This window comes from Chaetodon trifascialis, chromosome 16 (assembly GCF_039877785.1).
Source record: "Chaetodon trifascialis isolate fChaTrf1 chromosome 16, fChaTrf1.hap1, whole genome shotgun sequence".
Classification (NCBI taxonomy): Eukaryota; Metazoa; Chordata; class Actinopteri; order Chaetodontiformes; family Chaetodontidae; genus Chaetodon; species Chaetodon trifascialis.
This window is the reverse complement of record NC_092071.1, coordinates 20135407-20153550: the sequence shown is the minus strand read 5'-3', so window position 1 is coordinate 20153550 and position 18144 is coordinate 20135407. Positions and strand designations below refer to the sequence as shown.

Below are 18144 nucleotides of genomic sequence, written 5' to 3'. Positions count from 1 at the left end.
GTGGTAGTAGTAGTAGTAAACTAGAACTATTAAATCTTTGAGTGGATTAAATAGACCCATGGACGCATACGCCTACTAAAATTTAATTTCCTGTTATTGCACAACGTAAATTGTTTTTCTGTTTTTCCATTTTCTTTTATGGAAAAAACAGTACACCATGACAATTCAGATACTGTACAGAGCTCTTTTGTATACAATTGGTATTTATCATGGGAAACAACTCCTGGTTTTAACAGCTACAGTCATATTTTAACCTTTTATTTATAATGGCAAGATTAGCTTTCATAGTCTCTTCCTCGGGAACACTCTGTTCAGCTTCACATATTGAAACCTGAGGAAGCCAAGTACAACCACAGAATGATCCACAGGCCCCTCAGCATTTCCACTGGAGCTTCACTCAGGAGAACCTCACTTTCCTCACCGACACGTATTCCGCCAGTTCAACACCACCTTTCTGGCCAACACTGCCCTCTATTGAGCAACGCAGGGATCTTCTACTGTGATGAACACAAAGTGCATCTGAAACTACAGACACCTGAAAATCAACTTACGTAGAAATGTACATGATGCCATTCATCAGCCTAATTATAAAGCTGGTAGATGATAGTGAAGTGTTCAGCCCATATCTTTAGCAAAGTGTGTCCACAGCGCTACGTGTTGATAGCATGGGTGATCCTCATTATTTAAAAAAGGATCTTTATTTGGCAGCATTCAGCAACATCTCCCATAAATCTGAGATATACAGGCGTGATGTCAGATTTTAATGTATTTTATACATGGGTTAAGTGCACAGAAGATGCTCAACATTATTGTCAAGCTCATCTGCTCCACATCCATTCTATTCCATTCAAATTTGGGAATAAAAAAACAATAGTATTATTTCAAATTAATCAATAAGTAAAAAATATTTGGTGCATGAAGCTGTGTCAGTTAGCTGTAATGGTTTCCCCATGCAAACAAATAGTGTAGCATTTTATAATTTGCACATGGCAACTGATTTTTGTTCTACAACAACAAACAACAAACTGCCCTTTCTTCAAAAGACATAAGTAGTTTCATTCATCCCTTGTTTGCTAACAGGAGCAAAGAGAAGCCTCTCTACACACAGGCATGGCAGGCATGGGCTCCATGTAATTTAGTGCAGTATATAGTGCTGAACATGACATAACACAGAGTGAATACTGACTGCCAAGATCCAGCCTATAGATAGCGTGCTGTGTATGGACTGATGTGCTGCTGTCCACTTTATGAAATGTCAGAGGGCTGAGAGGTGACAGAGCAAAGGGGTTTTCTTGTCTGCATTTATGTGAAGTGTCACTGATGACCCTGGATTTAGATTGGAATATAAAGATTGAAAGGATGGATGGTGACTGTGTGCTTATATTTTCTGCAAACCAGCTGCATAATTGAAATTAACTGACTGTGTATGGAGGTCATTTCCTCAGGGAATACGTCGTTTTATAGGTACCATGAGCTCTGATTATAATATCAGAAAGACAAAGATATGAGGTCCATGTTTTCCACAAAAACATAAGTGAAGGTGTATTAATTGTGAGATAGTGTTGCTTAACCTCTTTTCTGTCAGGGAAGTAGGCGATAATGATATAGTGTTACTGGGGCAAAGCTAAGAAGCCATTGTCTCAGTGGCCAAAGTGCACTGGATGTTTTCACCAGCAGTTCCTATTTTTATTCTGAAAAACCTCATTTATGACAATGATAAACTGCTTTTGCCCTTTATTTGTAAATGTTGTGACGCTTCATTGTTTCGGCTTAGTTTTTGCCTTTAAACTGACTGAGAGAATTTGTCACTCTTTCCTGCTTTGAGGCCCATGGCCGTGTCCTGCATCAGTCTCTAGTTTGACAATTACTTTCTTTTAAACATGATGCCCATCTTACATGACCTAAGTGACCTCTCAGAAATATTACAGGTCAGGACCTATAGGAAGTAACTGATCTGACTTCAGTGCTAAGACTTCTGGGCAGCCTCCAAAGGCTGTGCTTGACACAGATACCATCCATTTTTTGCTGAAGTCATAACGGTAAATCTGACAGAGAAGGCCTTGACTCCTTGAAACTTACTCTGACTTCATCGTCCTAATAATGTCCCAGGAGACAGCAATTCAGAAACTCTGAATTGTTTTCACTAGAAAAGTTCTGAAATACTTTTCTCACTCTGATAAACAAGATGGCGCTGAAACTCAAACATGGCAATGCAGCTGAGGTCTTCTGTTTCTAGTTATGACCTGAAAAATGTGATGTCCGGAGGTGGGGTTTTTTTTTTTTTTCAGTTTGGGAATTAGCTGGGCTCTCTTTGCCCAAATGCCATTCATTCACTCTCTGTGTGAAACCTACTGAGGACTGAGAAGTGTTAGAAGTGCGCTCCAGGAAAGTGATCCACTTATTTATAGACCTTTAATTAGACTGGCTCTCTTGAGGTTCCACCAGGCAAATGATGAAATCTCTCCCTCTTTCTGTGTCTCTCTTCTGTCAGCCTGCTCTCCCCTCCCCCGGCAACTCTGTATCAGTACTTTATCCCTCACTGGCCCCCTCCATCACCACACCCTGCTCTCAAGTTATGATGCAGTTCATGGGGAGTGTACTTTTGCCCTACATTGCCATTGAGGCTCCACCACAGGTTCTATTTGAGCTCAGAGTTTACCGTGGATTAATCATCAACTGAACGGTGAGTTTACCCTCTCTGCATAATGCTGTAATATAACACCAGGCTGTTATATTACAGCCCTGCTTTGTTTTACACTCTGTGAATTAATGTCTCTCCAGTGCACTGTGGTTATCTCTGTTTAAAATGTGAAAATTAATTGCAGTGTATCAAATTTCTCACCCTGAGTATGTGCTCTGCGTTGAGTTTCTCATTGTCCCTCACACAAGAGTTACTCAACAGGTCTGGGTTGTTTTGGTAGGAGTGATTGCGCAATCAAGTGCTGGAGCAGTGCTGCGCTACTGTGTTTCACACAAGCTGCAGTGTTGTTATGAAACGGTTTACTTGCTATTGACTGTGAATAATGCATTGAAATATGATTAATATCAAATTAACTGTTGTGTAGAATACAGAACATACTTGCACACTAGCAGCTGAGGGGCATGTTTCATACTGTACAAAGTGACCTCTTTGGCACCAGTGTATTTAATTAGTGTTGCTGACAGGATGTCAGACACTGACGCACTTTGCTGAGCCCTTTTACTCGACAATGCATTGTTTTCAGTGCAAGAGGAGAAATGATAGGGTGTATTAAACACTGTTGTGTGCATGAAGCATTGGCACAATACTTCTTGTGTGACTGTGTGTGTTCAAGGTTTAAGGTCTGTGATGAAAAGCTTTTGTTTGTGGTTCCCTGAGAAGGCCAAGAGTAGCTCTCCAAATGCCTTGCAGTCTGATTGTCTGAGATTTTTATTTTCCTCTGTGTGACACTTCAGTTGCACAAATTTACTGCAAAGTACCCACAACCTTATTGTTCAATGTTTATGATATGTGTGTGCTTGTCCTTCAAGATAACACTTGACACCTAGACATGCTCAATATACCAAGTGGTCTCAAACCTTTTCAGGTCCTTGGAACTTCAGCAACACACAACTATTGGAAATGCCACTGCAGGAACAATCTGAAGTAAATAGGAAGAAAAATAAAGCAATCTGACAAACCTCAGAATGTATCAGTCTGATTCCTACAGGTCCTAAAGAGGCATCCTGGCCTGTTGTACTGCCAATGCTGTGCAGTGTCTGTGGTCTGACAGCCCAGCCAGGGTGAATGTATGGAAACAGGAGCCAGAGGCCCAGACCTAGGGCACAGGATAGAGGGATTAAGCTCTGAGAGAGACAAAGTGTGTGTGTGAGAGAGAGACACTGACAATTCCACCAGATGGTATGCTGCATACCTCCATGTCAGAGTCCCCATTTCACTGCTCACTGACAGATTCCTGAGAGACCTTAGGCTCTGCAGTGAGACAGCCTGTGCCTGTGTGCACGTGCATGATTGTGTGTGGATCCCCTTTGAGTATGACAATGAGGAAACAATAAGCAAAATCCTGTCCTTTGCTCTTTCAGCCACTGTTTATACATATCACTGTTCCCTCCACAGTGAATGCTTTTGAACACCAGGGGAGGTGGGCACACATAACAATTAACGAGACATGCTCCCAGAGTCGACATTCATGCTGATTAAAGTACTCATCAGCTCACGCACAGACCTGATTGGGTACCCAATAATCTGCAGGGTGCAGAGACAGGAAAACACAGACTGGCCAGCTGGTGTGTGTATAGAGTGTATACACACACCAGTGTGTATTTGAGTGTGGAGAGTGTTTGGGCGGCTGTGTGTTGTTGCATGCCAGTCTGTATTTGTTCTGGGCTTGTGGCAGTTTCAGATTTGACGAGCAGTGTACGGTATGGAGTCCATGATGCTGTTCCTAAGGCGTGTGTCTTCTCTTAGCAGCACTTCCTGGTGAATAAGATGGCAGAGCATTCGGCCGAAAGTGAACTACCTCAGCGGCGTCTTGGTGTCAAGGAACAGCAAAATGGAGAGCTGACAGGTAAAAGCAAAAGACATCTAATATACAGTCAGTGGTGTTGCTCGGGTCTCTTGGAGCTCCAAGCAAGAAATCCCTGGGGCCCCCACCCCACTGAAAAAATTTGTTTTTTGCACACATAAATGCACAATTTCTGGGACATTTGAGATGAATACTGAAAAAAAAACAGATTAGTGGTTCTCAAAGTGAGGTCCAGGGACCAACAGAGGTCCCGGAAAGCCCAGGCCTATCAAAAATCATTGTAAATAAGTGGCTGTGGCCCCTCCAGTGGCCAGGGGCTCCAAGCAACTGCCTGGCTTGCCTGTCCGCACGCCCCACCCCTGTATACAGCTGAGCAACAGATCAAACCAATGCTTAAAGATACTTTTATATTCGTGCATCAGTGCTAAAATGCCTTTGAAATAAAGTGTTCATTATACTTGCATGAGTCTTATTTGAAAGTGTTAATTCCTCTAATGGTTATTTGTGTGTGTGTGTGTGTGTGTGTGTGTGTGTGTGTGTGTGTGTGTGTGTGTGTGTGTGTGTGTGTGTGTGTGTGTGTGTGTTTGCAACACTCACGCTATGCGGCTTGACTCAGAGCTGTCTGTGGATGAGGCAACACAGAGGGACAGGGAGGAGCGTGAAACTGTGGTGCTATGGAAGAAACCTCTGCTCACACTGCACTACTTCACCCTGGAACTGCTCATCACCCTTAAAGAGTGGATGTGGAGGTGAGACCATGGATGGGATGCAACCCCCCCTCAAAACACTGTCCTGTTTCTGCAGCAATACACTAGAGGTGTTTCCTCTACTTTCTATTTGACTGGCTGCATATCATGAATGAATGCATTTGGGCAATGAAAGTTTACACCCAAAGAGTCAAAACTACAACAATTTAGTGAGACTAAAACACTTGATACATACAAGCAGTTTGGAGAAAATCAAGATACGTTTAATGCATGTGTTCAAGTTGTAAAAAGGTGATGAAAGGCCAAGATTAAACTTTAGGCATAAAGAGCTGTGCATGTGGTCAAAATTCTCTATAGAATTAAAATTCGTTGTGACCAAGAAAGCGTCATATCCAGAACTTAATGACTTTAGTATGCATCATTCATGTGGTGATGCCACTGTTGCACTGACAGCAGCTAAGCAATGTTTTTGTGATGTTAATTTGCTTTATAAAGGTGCTAGTGCTGCTTGTAAGTCTCCGGCAAAAAGAGGAAGTGATGCTTGTGAAATAAAAAAGAGGCCATCATACACTCTTCACACAAACTCTCTCTCTCTCTCTCTCACACACACACACACACACACACACACACACACACACACACACACACACACACACACACACACACACACACACACACACACACACACACACACACACAACTAACAGACAGGAGGTGACCTTGATTGTGTCAGTGCCATCGCCCCAGAAGGTCTTCTCTCTTGTAGTTTAGTCTTCAGTCAGAGGCTTAATGGAACTTATAATGCAACACAAAAGAGACATTACAACGTTTGCTTTTCTTTTCTTTTTTTCTCATTACTCCCCATCCTTACTGCCAGCAGACCAGGTCTTTCCACCTCACTGACTGACATTACCTCTCTCATAAAGCAACAGCATCAGACCAGACTACGACAGAGTTTGCTGTGTTGCCAAATTCTCCACGCTGCTCCAAAATATGCCTACAGTTACACCTAAAAATCTTTGTTGACACGAGGGCCCAAAAGAAGGTCAGAGTGTACGCTCAGGGAGGCCTTTGTGGTTAAGTATGTAAGGACAACGTGTTTATTTTCTAAACTACAAGAGGATGTGGTGAACCACAAGCACCACGAGCAGTGTTCTGACTGAAAGAAGCTGCTGTTCGCCAACACTCAAAACACATGGTGTTGTAACTGCTGCGGGGGGGTACATCTGAACCCATTACCACTTAGTCGAGGAGAGCACAGAGAAGTTTATCCTGTATGTTGATAGAAGTGGTTTGTAATTTATAGCATATGCACAGGGAGTCCTCTGGGCAACATCCGGTTCAGTGTTGTGCCTCTGCACTGCTTCTGCTCAAGATGTAAACAGGGACAATGGTGATGAGACGGGGAGGACTGGGATGGTATGTACTGAAGTCGAGTGATTAAAATTACACCAAATTCTGCATTCACACAAATTAGAAAAATTATTTGGAAACATTAGAGACCAGTTTAAAGAGTTAAGCCAGTGAGAAAGCCAAGGACAAGTTTTTCAGCATGATACAGGTAACCTGCAATGATATATGGAAATGTATATGGAGCGAAATAACTGAGCAGCAACAACTCATATAGGTAAGTAAATGCCTCCAACAGGCAGAATTTTATGCGAGACAGAGCGACACCTTCCTTCACTTTCCTCTGCCCGCACCTGGGGGGGTAGGGGTGTGGGGGGTGGGGGGGTGGGGGCGTGGAGTGGTCACTAGTGATGGGAATTCCGTCTCTTTTAAGAGAGCCGGTTCTCACGGCTTGGCTCTCATAAAAGAGACGGCTCTTTTGGCTCCCAAGTGGCTCCTCAGATTTTTTGTTGCTTAAATTATTTATTATTATTAATTATTTATTACCAAAATTATGTAAAAAATTATGTGTAAAATTAATTACTAATCATATCAAATTTTACTGTAAATTTTTTTTCTTGCGGTCACTCATTTTCTCACATTTCCAGCGTTTAGTCGGCTGTGTGTGTGTGTGTGTGTGTGTGTGTGTGTGCGTGCGTGCGTGCGTGCGTGCGCTGTGTCTGTAACCCCCGCCCTTCCCCCTCATGCTCAGTGCACACACTGAAGCGCTACACATCATGTAGTTGACCAATCACGTGCGGCTTGAACTGAAAAAAAGTCGAGAAAAAAAAAAAAACCGAGCGTTCCCGCTCCGGCTCGCAGGCAGGGCAGGAGCCGAGCCGGCTCTATGAGCCGTTTCGTTCGCGACCGACACATCATTAGTGGTCACGGTGCTGCTTTGTTACATGCCATGTCACTTTTGACATACCCAGCCGCTCAGGACGGTGGTAAGTCAATTAACTAATGAGATAGAGAAAGAAAAAAATGGAGTCAGCTATTTAGACTGACTGAAACGTATCACCGCTGGTAGCTAATGTTTTCTAACCACATTTAACTGCATTCCAGAACTGCACTTAGCCTACATACACTCCGGCTGGGGTTAGCTTACATAGCAAGAGACATCAGTTTCACAGTGCTAACATTACCTGGCTAGCTTTAGCTTGGCAAGTAGAAGTCTTTGATTCAAAACTCTAAACTAAAAGGTCATTATCATTATTATTATCATCAGCAAAATGAAAGTTAACTAGTTAAGTTAAAATCAAAGTTAACTAGTTTACTTCTTCTGCAGAAAAAATCTGCCTGTCAGTCATTTAACGGCTAAGCTAGCTATTTTTTAGAACGCGATGTAACTCCATTGTTAGCTAATAGTGATAAATCTGTCTTAATGTTAGCTTAGTAGTGTTAGTTAAGTCTAAAACAATACATAACCTTACAGTAGGTACATTAAATGTGCTCCACCAGTGTCAGCGACATTACCTTACGGTAATGGTGAAATGAGTTGTGAGTTGTTTCACAACAGGTTGATAGTTAACTCTGTCTTCATTGTTAAGAGAGGTCCAGTCCATAATTAAAAAGGGCTCAAGTGTGTCAAGTTCCAGTTTGCAAGCTTTAGATGTAAGTCATTAATTTGTCTTCATCTGAATCCATTATTTCTTAATATCAGCATAAGTGACAAACATTCAGCATCAGCATACAATCTGCAAACATGTTCATACGCTTCTCTCAACCATCAGCCATAAAGTGGCACTTTTACTCATTGATTTATTTACACACACATATCCACCTTACTGTGTAAATATGTACTTTTCTCATGCAGGTTAGCATGTTAGGTACTGTATCAAAGAATTACTTCTGCAGTATATGCAGTGCATCACTCACATGACTATTAGTCTATTGAGAACGTGCTGCTCCTGTTGGTGAAGACTGTAATTGCAGTGGCTTGACTAGTTTCCACAAGATCCCCTGAAGTTGAAATGAAAATTCTATCCTCTCTCCACCAAAGATTTGCATCCTTTCCTCTCACTAATACTGCTTCATGCATGCTTCTAATGATTCCTCATCTTTTTTCATCTGCCCTCACACTTTGACCTCCCCTACTCACCATCTTCCTCCCGGCCTTGAATACCATTCACCTCTGCCCCCTCACACTTGCATTCATCATTTCCCGCCTTCATTCTCTTCTTCTTCACCCAGGCTCTGGCAGCAAAGACAGACTGTGTTTGGCCTGCTGATCCTGCTTATCCTCCTCTCCATTGCCTACTGTATTGAAGGAACACACCAGAAGGTGACTGAATACTCTAAATATTGTCTAATATAGTACATTATAACCATACTTTGGCTGTTATGGAGGTTCAGCACTTGAACTCAGTTCAAGTTCTCACCTTGTCAGGCTGACATAAACCATGAAGTCTGGGTCTTTCAAAGGAGGATATAATTCAGTCCATATTTAGAGGGGTCAGGTGACAGCTCCCTACGTTTTTTACCACCACAACACTGAATGTTATAAACATGTTTGGGACCATTATGGCTCAGGAGGCAGAGCAGATCTCCAGTTATTGGAGGTGTCGTGATTCTCCAAATCCACAATTTAATTTCACTTTCAATTGACATTTTTGTCAGCACTGACGGCTATGCCATTGTCAGAGTATTGAGTCCTGATTTGTAAAGATGAACAGTGTAATGTCTGAATGTACCACACGAAGGCCATATGGTCCAATCAAATTTTTTTTTTTTCAAGCAGACTGTTTAACACAAAACACAAATAGAGTCACTAGATGGCAGAATGGTTCTGTACAGCAGCACACACACACACACACACACACACACACACACACACACACACACACACACACACACACACACACACACACACACACAGCAGCGTGTCTGCTTGTGTGTGATGTGTAGCATAGCCTACTCTGTAGTTTAAACTGTAGTTTGTCATTGACCTGACTTATGGGACAGGAAAAATGTTGCAGGGGGGAAGCAGGAGAATATTCCACTTCAGTTTCTCTGTCATCTTCAACTCCGACAGTGGACATGTGTCAAGTTGAAAAGTGCAGCTGCTTGCTGTCGGTAAGCTATGCTGTGTCATCGTTGAAATGTTGTTGGTTTTTTTAATGCTTCAGGCACACACTGGATGCACACAAGTAGGTGGGGAGGAAAAAAATATCGAGAGAATCACCAGTCTTTTGATTTCAGTGACTGAAATTGAAAGCTCATTTCGATTGATTTTCGGCATTGAAAATTGACACCCCTGACATTCGACACCCCTACTATTCATTAAAGGGTTGGTGGTTTGATCCCTGGCTCTTCCTGCCCACAGGTTGAAATGTCCTTTAACAAGACGCTCAACCAGCACCAGCGCTGTCTCCTTTGTTGAAAAGTTCTATTTAATGCAGCCCATTTACTCTTTATGTAGGTCCTACATTGTGAGTCAAGTCTGATTATAGTGCGACTGTCCCATATAGTTATCAACACAGAGTGGGGTTCACACTGCAAGAACACAAGGGTGCCCGCAAGAGTATACCTGCATGAACATCATCTCAAACATGTGTGTACTTGTGAGTGTGCTTACATCACAATAGTTTATTCACTTCCCACAAAGCTCAGTTTTAACTGCTAATCTCTTATGTCCACAGAGTACGCTCCTGAAGATATAAATGTCAACCACAGCAGACCATGCTATAGATCTTCCCCTTTCTTTTCTTTTTTTCTTTTTTGTGTTTTTCCAGCATTGAGCTGCAGTATACTGAAGCCCACTGCCATGAAACATTTTTTCACTGTTATAAGCAGACAGTCAGGAGTTGTGTAATCAGCTCTTAGTAACTTCACGTAACAATTGCCCATGGCTGGCACTGCACTTCCCAGCATTCTGCCAGCAAAGAAAGAGTCGGTATGTGATGTTTTTGTTTTGCTTGGTTTCCTGGGAAATGAAGTCTTTGGTCAGAGCCCGCTCCCCCAATCCCCTCCACCCGTCAGTCCCCTCCCCTCTTCCCGTAATCTACACACTCCATGCTTCCTCCTGAAAACAACCTGCCTTGGCTCGGGGGAGGTGTAAACAGAGTGATAGATGGAGTGATAGTGGCATATGAACATGAGGAAGAGGAACATAGAGAGAGATAGAGAGATCTTGGCTTGCCTTACTTTACTAGTTGTGTAAGAGCTGGCTGCCATCAACAAGAATAATGGAGCTGTTCTTCTATCAGTGTGCTGAACACTCCTACCCTACGGCTCTGTCCTCTAAACTCAACAACACCCTCTGTCTCTATAAAGGTCTCTCTCCCACTCTCTTCCTCTTCCTCTCCCTCTCTTTCTCTACCACTCACTTGCCCTCTCCCACCCTTTTAAGTGCCCTCTGTTTTGCGCACTTTCACTCTCATACCTTCTTTCACTCTGTCTCTGTCTCTGTCCCTCCCCTCCTCTCTCTGTGCCCCCCCACCCCCTTCTTGTTTTCCTCACACTCTGTGCATGTGTCTCTGCCATGTGGTTGACCGTCCCTCTCTCTGGCCTCCGCAGTATGTACGCTACATGGAGAAGAAGACGCTGTGGTGCGCCTACTGGGTCGGCTTGGGCATCCTCTCCTCGGTGGGTCTTGGCACCGGCCTGCACACTTTCCTCCTTTACCTGGTAAGAAAATGTTTTCTGTGACTCCACGACAAGTTGCCTGCCACTTTCACTCTGTAGTTCTGCTCTTGTCTGCGCATGTTTATGACAGAGCTGAAACTCCAACAGTAGGTAATGGTGGTGCAGTGACGCAGGTCTCAAAAGGCTGTGTTGATGCTGCTGTTGGGTTGTTGCTAAGGCTTTAGTGAGAGTATTATGAAAAAGCTTTTGGAGGCTCCTTATGCATGTGCACATGCATATGTGAGTGTGTTAGTATGGGTTTGTGCGTGCATGCATTTCAGAGTGGGGCGGAGATGAATAGGCGCTGTGGTAGCCGCACTGTTTTGACAGGCAGTTCAGGAACAATCGCACTCACTGACCCCTCTGACTGAGTGCACATGAGGATAAAAACTCTCTCCCTCCCCCTCTCTGAGTTCTTTCTCTTTCCTTTCTCCCCGGTCTCCTGCTCCCCACTGTGTCGCTCACTCTCACTTTCTCTTACACTCCCTCCCCTTACTCGTTCTCCTTTTTATGTCTCTCCACTACTTCCATTGCCCCTTTTACTCCCCCTTTCCTTCCCCCTTACTCTTTCTTTCTGTTTTTCCCCCAGCTCTGACTGTTCTTGCTCTGTTTTGAGCATGGGGAGGTGTTGGGTCTCTACTGCTGATCAGATCACGGTCCCAAAACATCTGCTTGTCTTCACTGCTCTGAGTCCATCTGTCATCAGGGAGACCACTGTTGCACTCGTGTGCCCTTGCCCAGTGGAGCTGAACTGGAAACTTTGAAGTGCATGTCCTCTGTTCTGCTGTTTTTAAAAGCCAAACTCTGTCGCTCCAAATGTAATTTGAGAGTTTGTTCTGACTCTCTCAGTGGCTCAGCTCAGTTTTTCGGAAGGTTTTCAAGTGGGTTGTCACCATCTAGTGAGCATGGCTGCTACTGCAGGTTTTAGTGTCACTGGGTTCATGACAGAACTTAGTGCTCCTTGCTAGAGCTGTTGACGTGCATTTTTTATAGAGTTTGACTGATATTGTTTTTAAAGGCCGATACTAGTGCAGATATTTTTGGATTTAATCTACTAATACATGATGTTTTTGTTTAGATTTTCAAATGACATGTTTTTTACTTTTTTGTCTTGTTTGTCTCTGAAAAATAGCATTTTTGAGCATTCTGTTTCCCCCATCGAATGGACTCCTTGTAGGTAGTAAATGCCTCTGAGACTGCATTTAGATCATGAGACAGTGCTATAAACATTGAAACATTGCAGGCTTGTGCAGACTGTCAGACGTGAACCTGTTGGCAGTCCAATTTGTCCAGATTGAAATTAATTCTCTGGTCAGACATCCATATCAAATTTTAAGAAAGCAGTCTGTGGTCAGTGAAGATCATTTATTACTTTGAAGATGAATGTCTTGCATTGGCTGGTATTCAAATTTTAATAAATGTGTAGTCAATATTGGTCTGGATTATTAGTCTAACCATATTTGTTTATATAAGGAACCCTGTCTGATCTAGTGTCTGCTTACTCTCTTTCTCGCTGTTAGCCTCAACCACAAGTAAGAAGCACAAAACTGACCTCAGAGAATTATAATTATACATCTTCTGTTCTGTAGAAAGACTGTTTTGAAGAAGCCATTGAGATTCCCTAGTGATTTTGTAGATTTCTGGGTCCTGACAGATATTTCTGATTTCTAGCAGTAAAAAAAAAGTTGAAGAATTTCTGTGGTAAGTTAACAGTGGTGAGTGCCAGCAGACATGTTGTCCTGTTTTGAGGAACTAGGACTGGGTCAGTGATTATAACTGGGTCAGATAACTTCAGAACACTTGCAAAGATGTCCCTTCACATTTACAAGTGTAACACTTGCAGCTTGACCATCGTCACTGTTTTCGTCACATGAGCTCTGAATTGGGCCTGGGTGTTTACCAGCACCTGAATTTGATTTAGATTCATGTCAACATTTGGAAAGAACACCACCATAGTTTCACTGTAAGTGATATACAAGTGCACCAGTGGAAATACCCAGTGCTACAATGAACTTTTATTGCACAGCTTTTCATCCAGTCTACAAGTTGGTGAAACACTTTAAAGCATCTTCACTTCAGCAAACTGCCTGATTGTGAGGAGCTGAGTAAACCAGAGAGCAGAGCCCAAACAATCAGTTGATAAATCAGTTACTTGAGCGGCAGAAACAACAGACAGGAACAGTTTTGATAATCAGCTTTCAAGCTAAACTGTGTGGTTCCAGCCTCTCAGACCTGAACATTTTCTGCTTATGTTTTGTTTTCATGATAGTAAACTGGTTTTGGAGGGTTGGTTTTACAAAACAACACATGAAGACATCACCATGGGCTCTGGAAAATTGTTAAGGACATTTTTAAATATTTTCTTACATTTAATAGACCAAAGAGCTAATCAAGAAAAAAAATTAGTGGAGGAATACTTGATGAAAATCATTTGTACAGCAGCACCTGATTATTCTGATAACAAAAATAGTCTAGATTGCATTCCGCCAAATTGTATATTAGAATATAATCTGCTGTGATAAAGCTCTGTCATTATCATCATCAATAAAGTGCATAGAAATGAATTGCATTTACAAATATTAATTTGATTACAAATGTTTACTAATTAAAATGTTTGCAACTGAGCCAGGTCATTATTATAAACAGTCAGTAGAGGGCGCCAGTGGTCTTAAGATGTCAATAAACCAGGGAAATCAGACCAGACACATACTAGAATACTTTACAATGTTGTATGATCATATTGTTACCAAGTATCAATCTTTTATTCACACAAAGGCTGCAGCTGAACATCATATGTTCTCTCCCTGGCAAATAAAGATCTGGAAAACAGAAGTGAGTTCTAAAGGTTTGGACTTTTCAACAAAGCAATAAAAAAAACACAACCATAAAAGTACTAACTACCAACAAATGCATTTCATTGCACTCCAGTTTTACTTACCTTACAAGAATACTAGCATGCCTCATAATCATTAATGTCTTCTATAGTGCTGTTTTCACATGACATAACATGTGACTCTGTGTTGTCATGTGACTTCTCTTCCCTTCCCAGCAGTCGTTTTTCTGACTTCTTTAAAGGCCTTTGCTCCCTCATTGAAGCTAATTCTTTCTATTCCTCCAGTTACAGTAAATGTGTGGTCACATTTTTCTCTGCCGACGCACCATTGACTTAATTGAACTGGGCACTTTGCGAAGGTTTCTGTTTAACCTCTGTGAAATTGATATGACAATGTTTTACTGCTAATAGGGGCTCTGTTAAAAATAAATGACCACACATCACATATTGACGGCGCACATCCTTAGTGGTTGGCAAGAAGCAGCAAACATTTATATGAGAATACTGCGGAGTCACCAGCAGAGGGGGATGCAGACCCAGTAACATGCAAACCATCCCATTCAATGAAACCAGAGCAGAAGTGGCAGCTCTCCTGTTCTCTGACATGGGCAATTGCTGCCCTGTGACTCCTCTCTGTGTTTGCATCCCGCTGAGACTGTGGGAGATCATTGTACATGGACAGGACTGGTTATTGGAGAAAGATAAAACCCTGCAACTCAAGCGTACAGAAGAAAAAAAAGCACACTTCTTGGCACACCATCAAGTGTATTTTATCCAGCTGCTCTGAGGGAGGGGGTAGTGGGTGGGTGCTTATAATACAGACCATGAAAACAATAAAATCACGCAGGAACACAGGAGAGATCTCATTTCGGCAGGGTCTGCAGAGGCGAGGATCGGTACACACGCGTGCACATGTACGCACACTGAAAGTCCTGCACCTGCGCATGTATCTGCCATAATGATTGTGAAGATCAAATTATGAGTGGGACCGGCTTTCATCCCCATTTAGGTTTTTAAGTATTTGTTTTCTAGTAACAACTAGTGTCACTGCCCTCCATAAATCCTCTTTTAACCGAGAAGGGGTTAGCGATGAGTGTGACTCTTGAAAGCTTGGGAATGCTGTAAATATTTTAGAAGAGAGCTCATCTGAGTCATCCACCATTAAATTACTTTCAGTAATGGCTGTTGCCATTAAGTCATTATGGGCAGCATGAAAATTGTTGTGCTCAACGTTAAATCAACAGCAACAAAGAATTAAAGTCATTATAATTGAAGCTGCGCACGTTGCTGTTTACATAATAGCAACGAGGGTAGTCTTTTTTTTCTCTCCCTCTTGGGTTTGAGCTGTTTTATGAGCGAGAGGTGTACATGTTGTGTCTCTCTGGGAGCATGAATGTCAGTAGCCACTGGGGAAAAAACAACACCAATCCTATGGGATAACGAAAAAATCTAACCATGTTTGTAGCTTGTTTATGACTCTTGATTTACAGTCCCTTGTCTTTCAAAAAATAAACCAGTGGCTCAGCTAAATAAAGCAACATCGTGTAGTTTTCTATATTCAGTTTTTTTTAGGATTGCTAAATTATGGGTTGCAGAGGAGGTTTGTGTAGAATATACAGATTTTCCCCAGCAAACCCCCTAAAATTAAGTTTTGGCTGTTGGCAATTACCAGGAGCACAGCTTTAATTAGCGCCAACTATCGCTGTAAGCGCTGCACAGGTCTGAGAGTGTGGCTTCCACACAATGTCCCTGTATTGTCTTTTCTGTCACACTCACACACACACTGCTACCCAAGTCCTTAAAGTTGTGCCACTCATATGCCGTTATACAGTTAGGTGCAGTTCACCCACACATTCATAGTCTGACAAGAATATGTGAGTGAGAGAAACTCGGTCACAGCATGGCATATATTCAACAAAGGACTAGAGTGTGCGTGTTTGTGCATGCGCGTGTGTGTGTGTGTGTGTGTGTGTGTGTGTGTGTGTCAGTCACCTGACCATTGTCTTTTACGGTAACTAGTCTTGCTACAAATCCCAGAAGCAAACAATAGGGCACCTTCACGTTCACGTAGACAGAAACCTGGTTGCTTTGTGTGATTTGTGAGTCACACACTCCTGCAGGTCTCAATGACCTGGACTAAATTTTCCACAACTCACAAGTGTTTGTTTTGTTTTTGTATGCCTTCTGTTTTTTGATAAATTGACAATTTGTTGATTAAAGAGATGTTTCTGAACTCCGAGGTGTCGGGTCTTTAGAAATTTACCGATGGGTGCGAACTTACTGCATATATAAACATTGCCAAGATATTGATTCAGAATTTCCCTGCCTTTGCCATACTTACTTTGTGTGTCAAACATGACTCGATAGCACAATCACTCTTCTGTTCACCAAAGAGTGAATTAATACCTTGCATGCATGTTACCCAGAACATGAGTGACACATCAGTATCAAGTTCAGCAGTTCTTTGAAAAGCTGAAAAGCTACTCTTGACTCACCACTGGCTCGCAGTAACGGATCTCTCACTTTAACTTCAGCATCTCTTAAATTCACTTTGGAGCTGTTAATTTTTAACTACATCTGCGTAGATAGTGTGTCAGAAGTTATCGCTTGGGTTTGATCCTCCTACTACTGAACAGGCAGTATTACTTACATACCATAAAGATATGTTGGGTGGGAATTTTACACTGGTAAGTAATGCTTCTGCAGCTGCTCGTGAGGGAAATAATCTTACTTTGGGTATAAATATGAAATGCCGCAAAAAGGCCTTTACTTCCTTTGGCAATGAAAAGAAGAGACAAAAAACCAAACACATTTGCTTTCATCTATGATTTTAAAGTAATTCATTTTCTTCCACATGAGGTTGGAGACATGGATCTGCCCAAACGTCTTGTGACTTCACCAAACTCCTTTAAAGATGAATACCAGAGAGATGTGTAAATGGGGGATTTGTGTGTGTGTGTGTGTGTGTGTGTGTGTGTGTGTGTGTGTGTGTGTGTGTGTGTGTGTGTGTGTGTGTGTGTGTTGTTTGTAATGGCTTCTCAATCTTAACTGTCACACTCCAGCCATCCAAGGCATGCGTCTGTCTGTCTGTGTCTTGAAGGCCCCAGGAGTCCTGTTAATACCAAGTACAATAACCAATCGCTCTGAAAGAGACACACACACACACACACACACACACACACACACACACACACACACACACACACACACACACACACACACACAGAGCCCACAGGAAGCCAATTCTGAGCCAAAGTGGGCTTAGTGTGTAGCCAGTCTGGAATGGCACCAACAACCTTGCCAGAACAAGCCAAACCTGACCAGACCAAACCAGAGCGCCTCCGGCAGACTGCAGATGTTTCACTCATTTGAATCAAAGTTTTGTCATTAAATTCTAACATTAAGGTCACCCTGTCCTTTTCAATGGCCCTTCACACCATCGAACACCCTGGGGGGGGGGGGGGGGGGTCTGTGTAGCAGTTGCTGCATCAGCCTTCTTTTTATCCTGATGGACTTTCTGTGGTTACCAACATTTTGTTTCCCTGTTGTAGTATAATTTGCAAAAATTAAACACACTCGATTAAGGAATGTACATTCATTGTGCTTTTGATGTAATTCATCTAAAGCATCATCAAACTTAGACAGTGTAAGATGCATCAGCGTATGTAATTGATGTTTTTAAATTTTTCAGTTTTTACATATTTTTACAGTTGTTTTTATTGTGATGAGGGTACAACGAAGGATTATATCCATTTTTGGTATATCTACTGATTATTTTCTCGAGCTGTAAAATGTGAGAAAATTGTGATGATGGAGGTGATGTCTTAAAATTGCTTACTTTATCCAACAGTCTAAAACACAGAAATGTTCAATTTATGTCACATAAGAAAAAAAAGAAAAGAAAAGCAGTACAAATCCTCACAGTTGAGAACCTGAAACCAGAGAACCTGGAACCAGAGCGTTCTTACTGGAAAAACACTAGACTTAAATGATTAATCGATTATCAAAGTAGTTGCCATTTAATTGAATTGATCAGATTGTTTCAGCTCTGACTGTGATGATATACAACAAAAGAAAAGTGAAA

General features: G+C 42.1%; 1 protein-coding gene across 2 annotated transcripts in view; it reads left to right on the top strand.

The window, feature by feature from the left end:
• The first annotated feature begins 2589 nt into the window (after positions 1-2589).
• LOC139344548 (vacuole membrane protein 1-like) overlaps positions 2590-18144 on the top strand; it is a 58723-nt gene continuing 43168 nt past the window's right edge. Inside the window, exons 1-5 of one of the 2 annotated variants that reach the window (XM_070982830.1) lie at positions 2590-2683; positions 4451-4547; positions 5122-5254; positions 8795-8885; positions 11120-11230. In XM_070982830.1, the coding sequence (XP_070838931.1) occupies positions 4469-4547; positions 5122-5254; positions 8795-8885; positions 11120-11230 (414 nt within the window). In that variant the 5' untranslated portion in view covers positions 2590-2683; positions 4451-4468. Of the gene's footprint in view, positions 2684-4450; positions 4548-5121; positions 5255-8794; positions 8886-11119; positions 11231-18144 lie in introns of those variants that run through there. The other variant, XM_070982831.1, reaches the window with a different exon arrangement.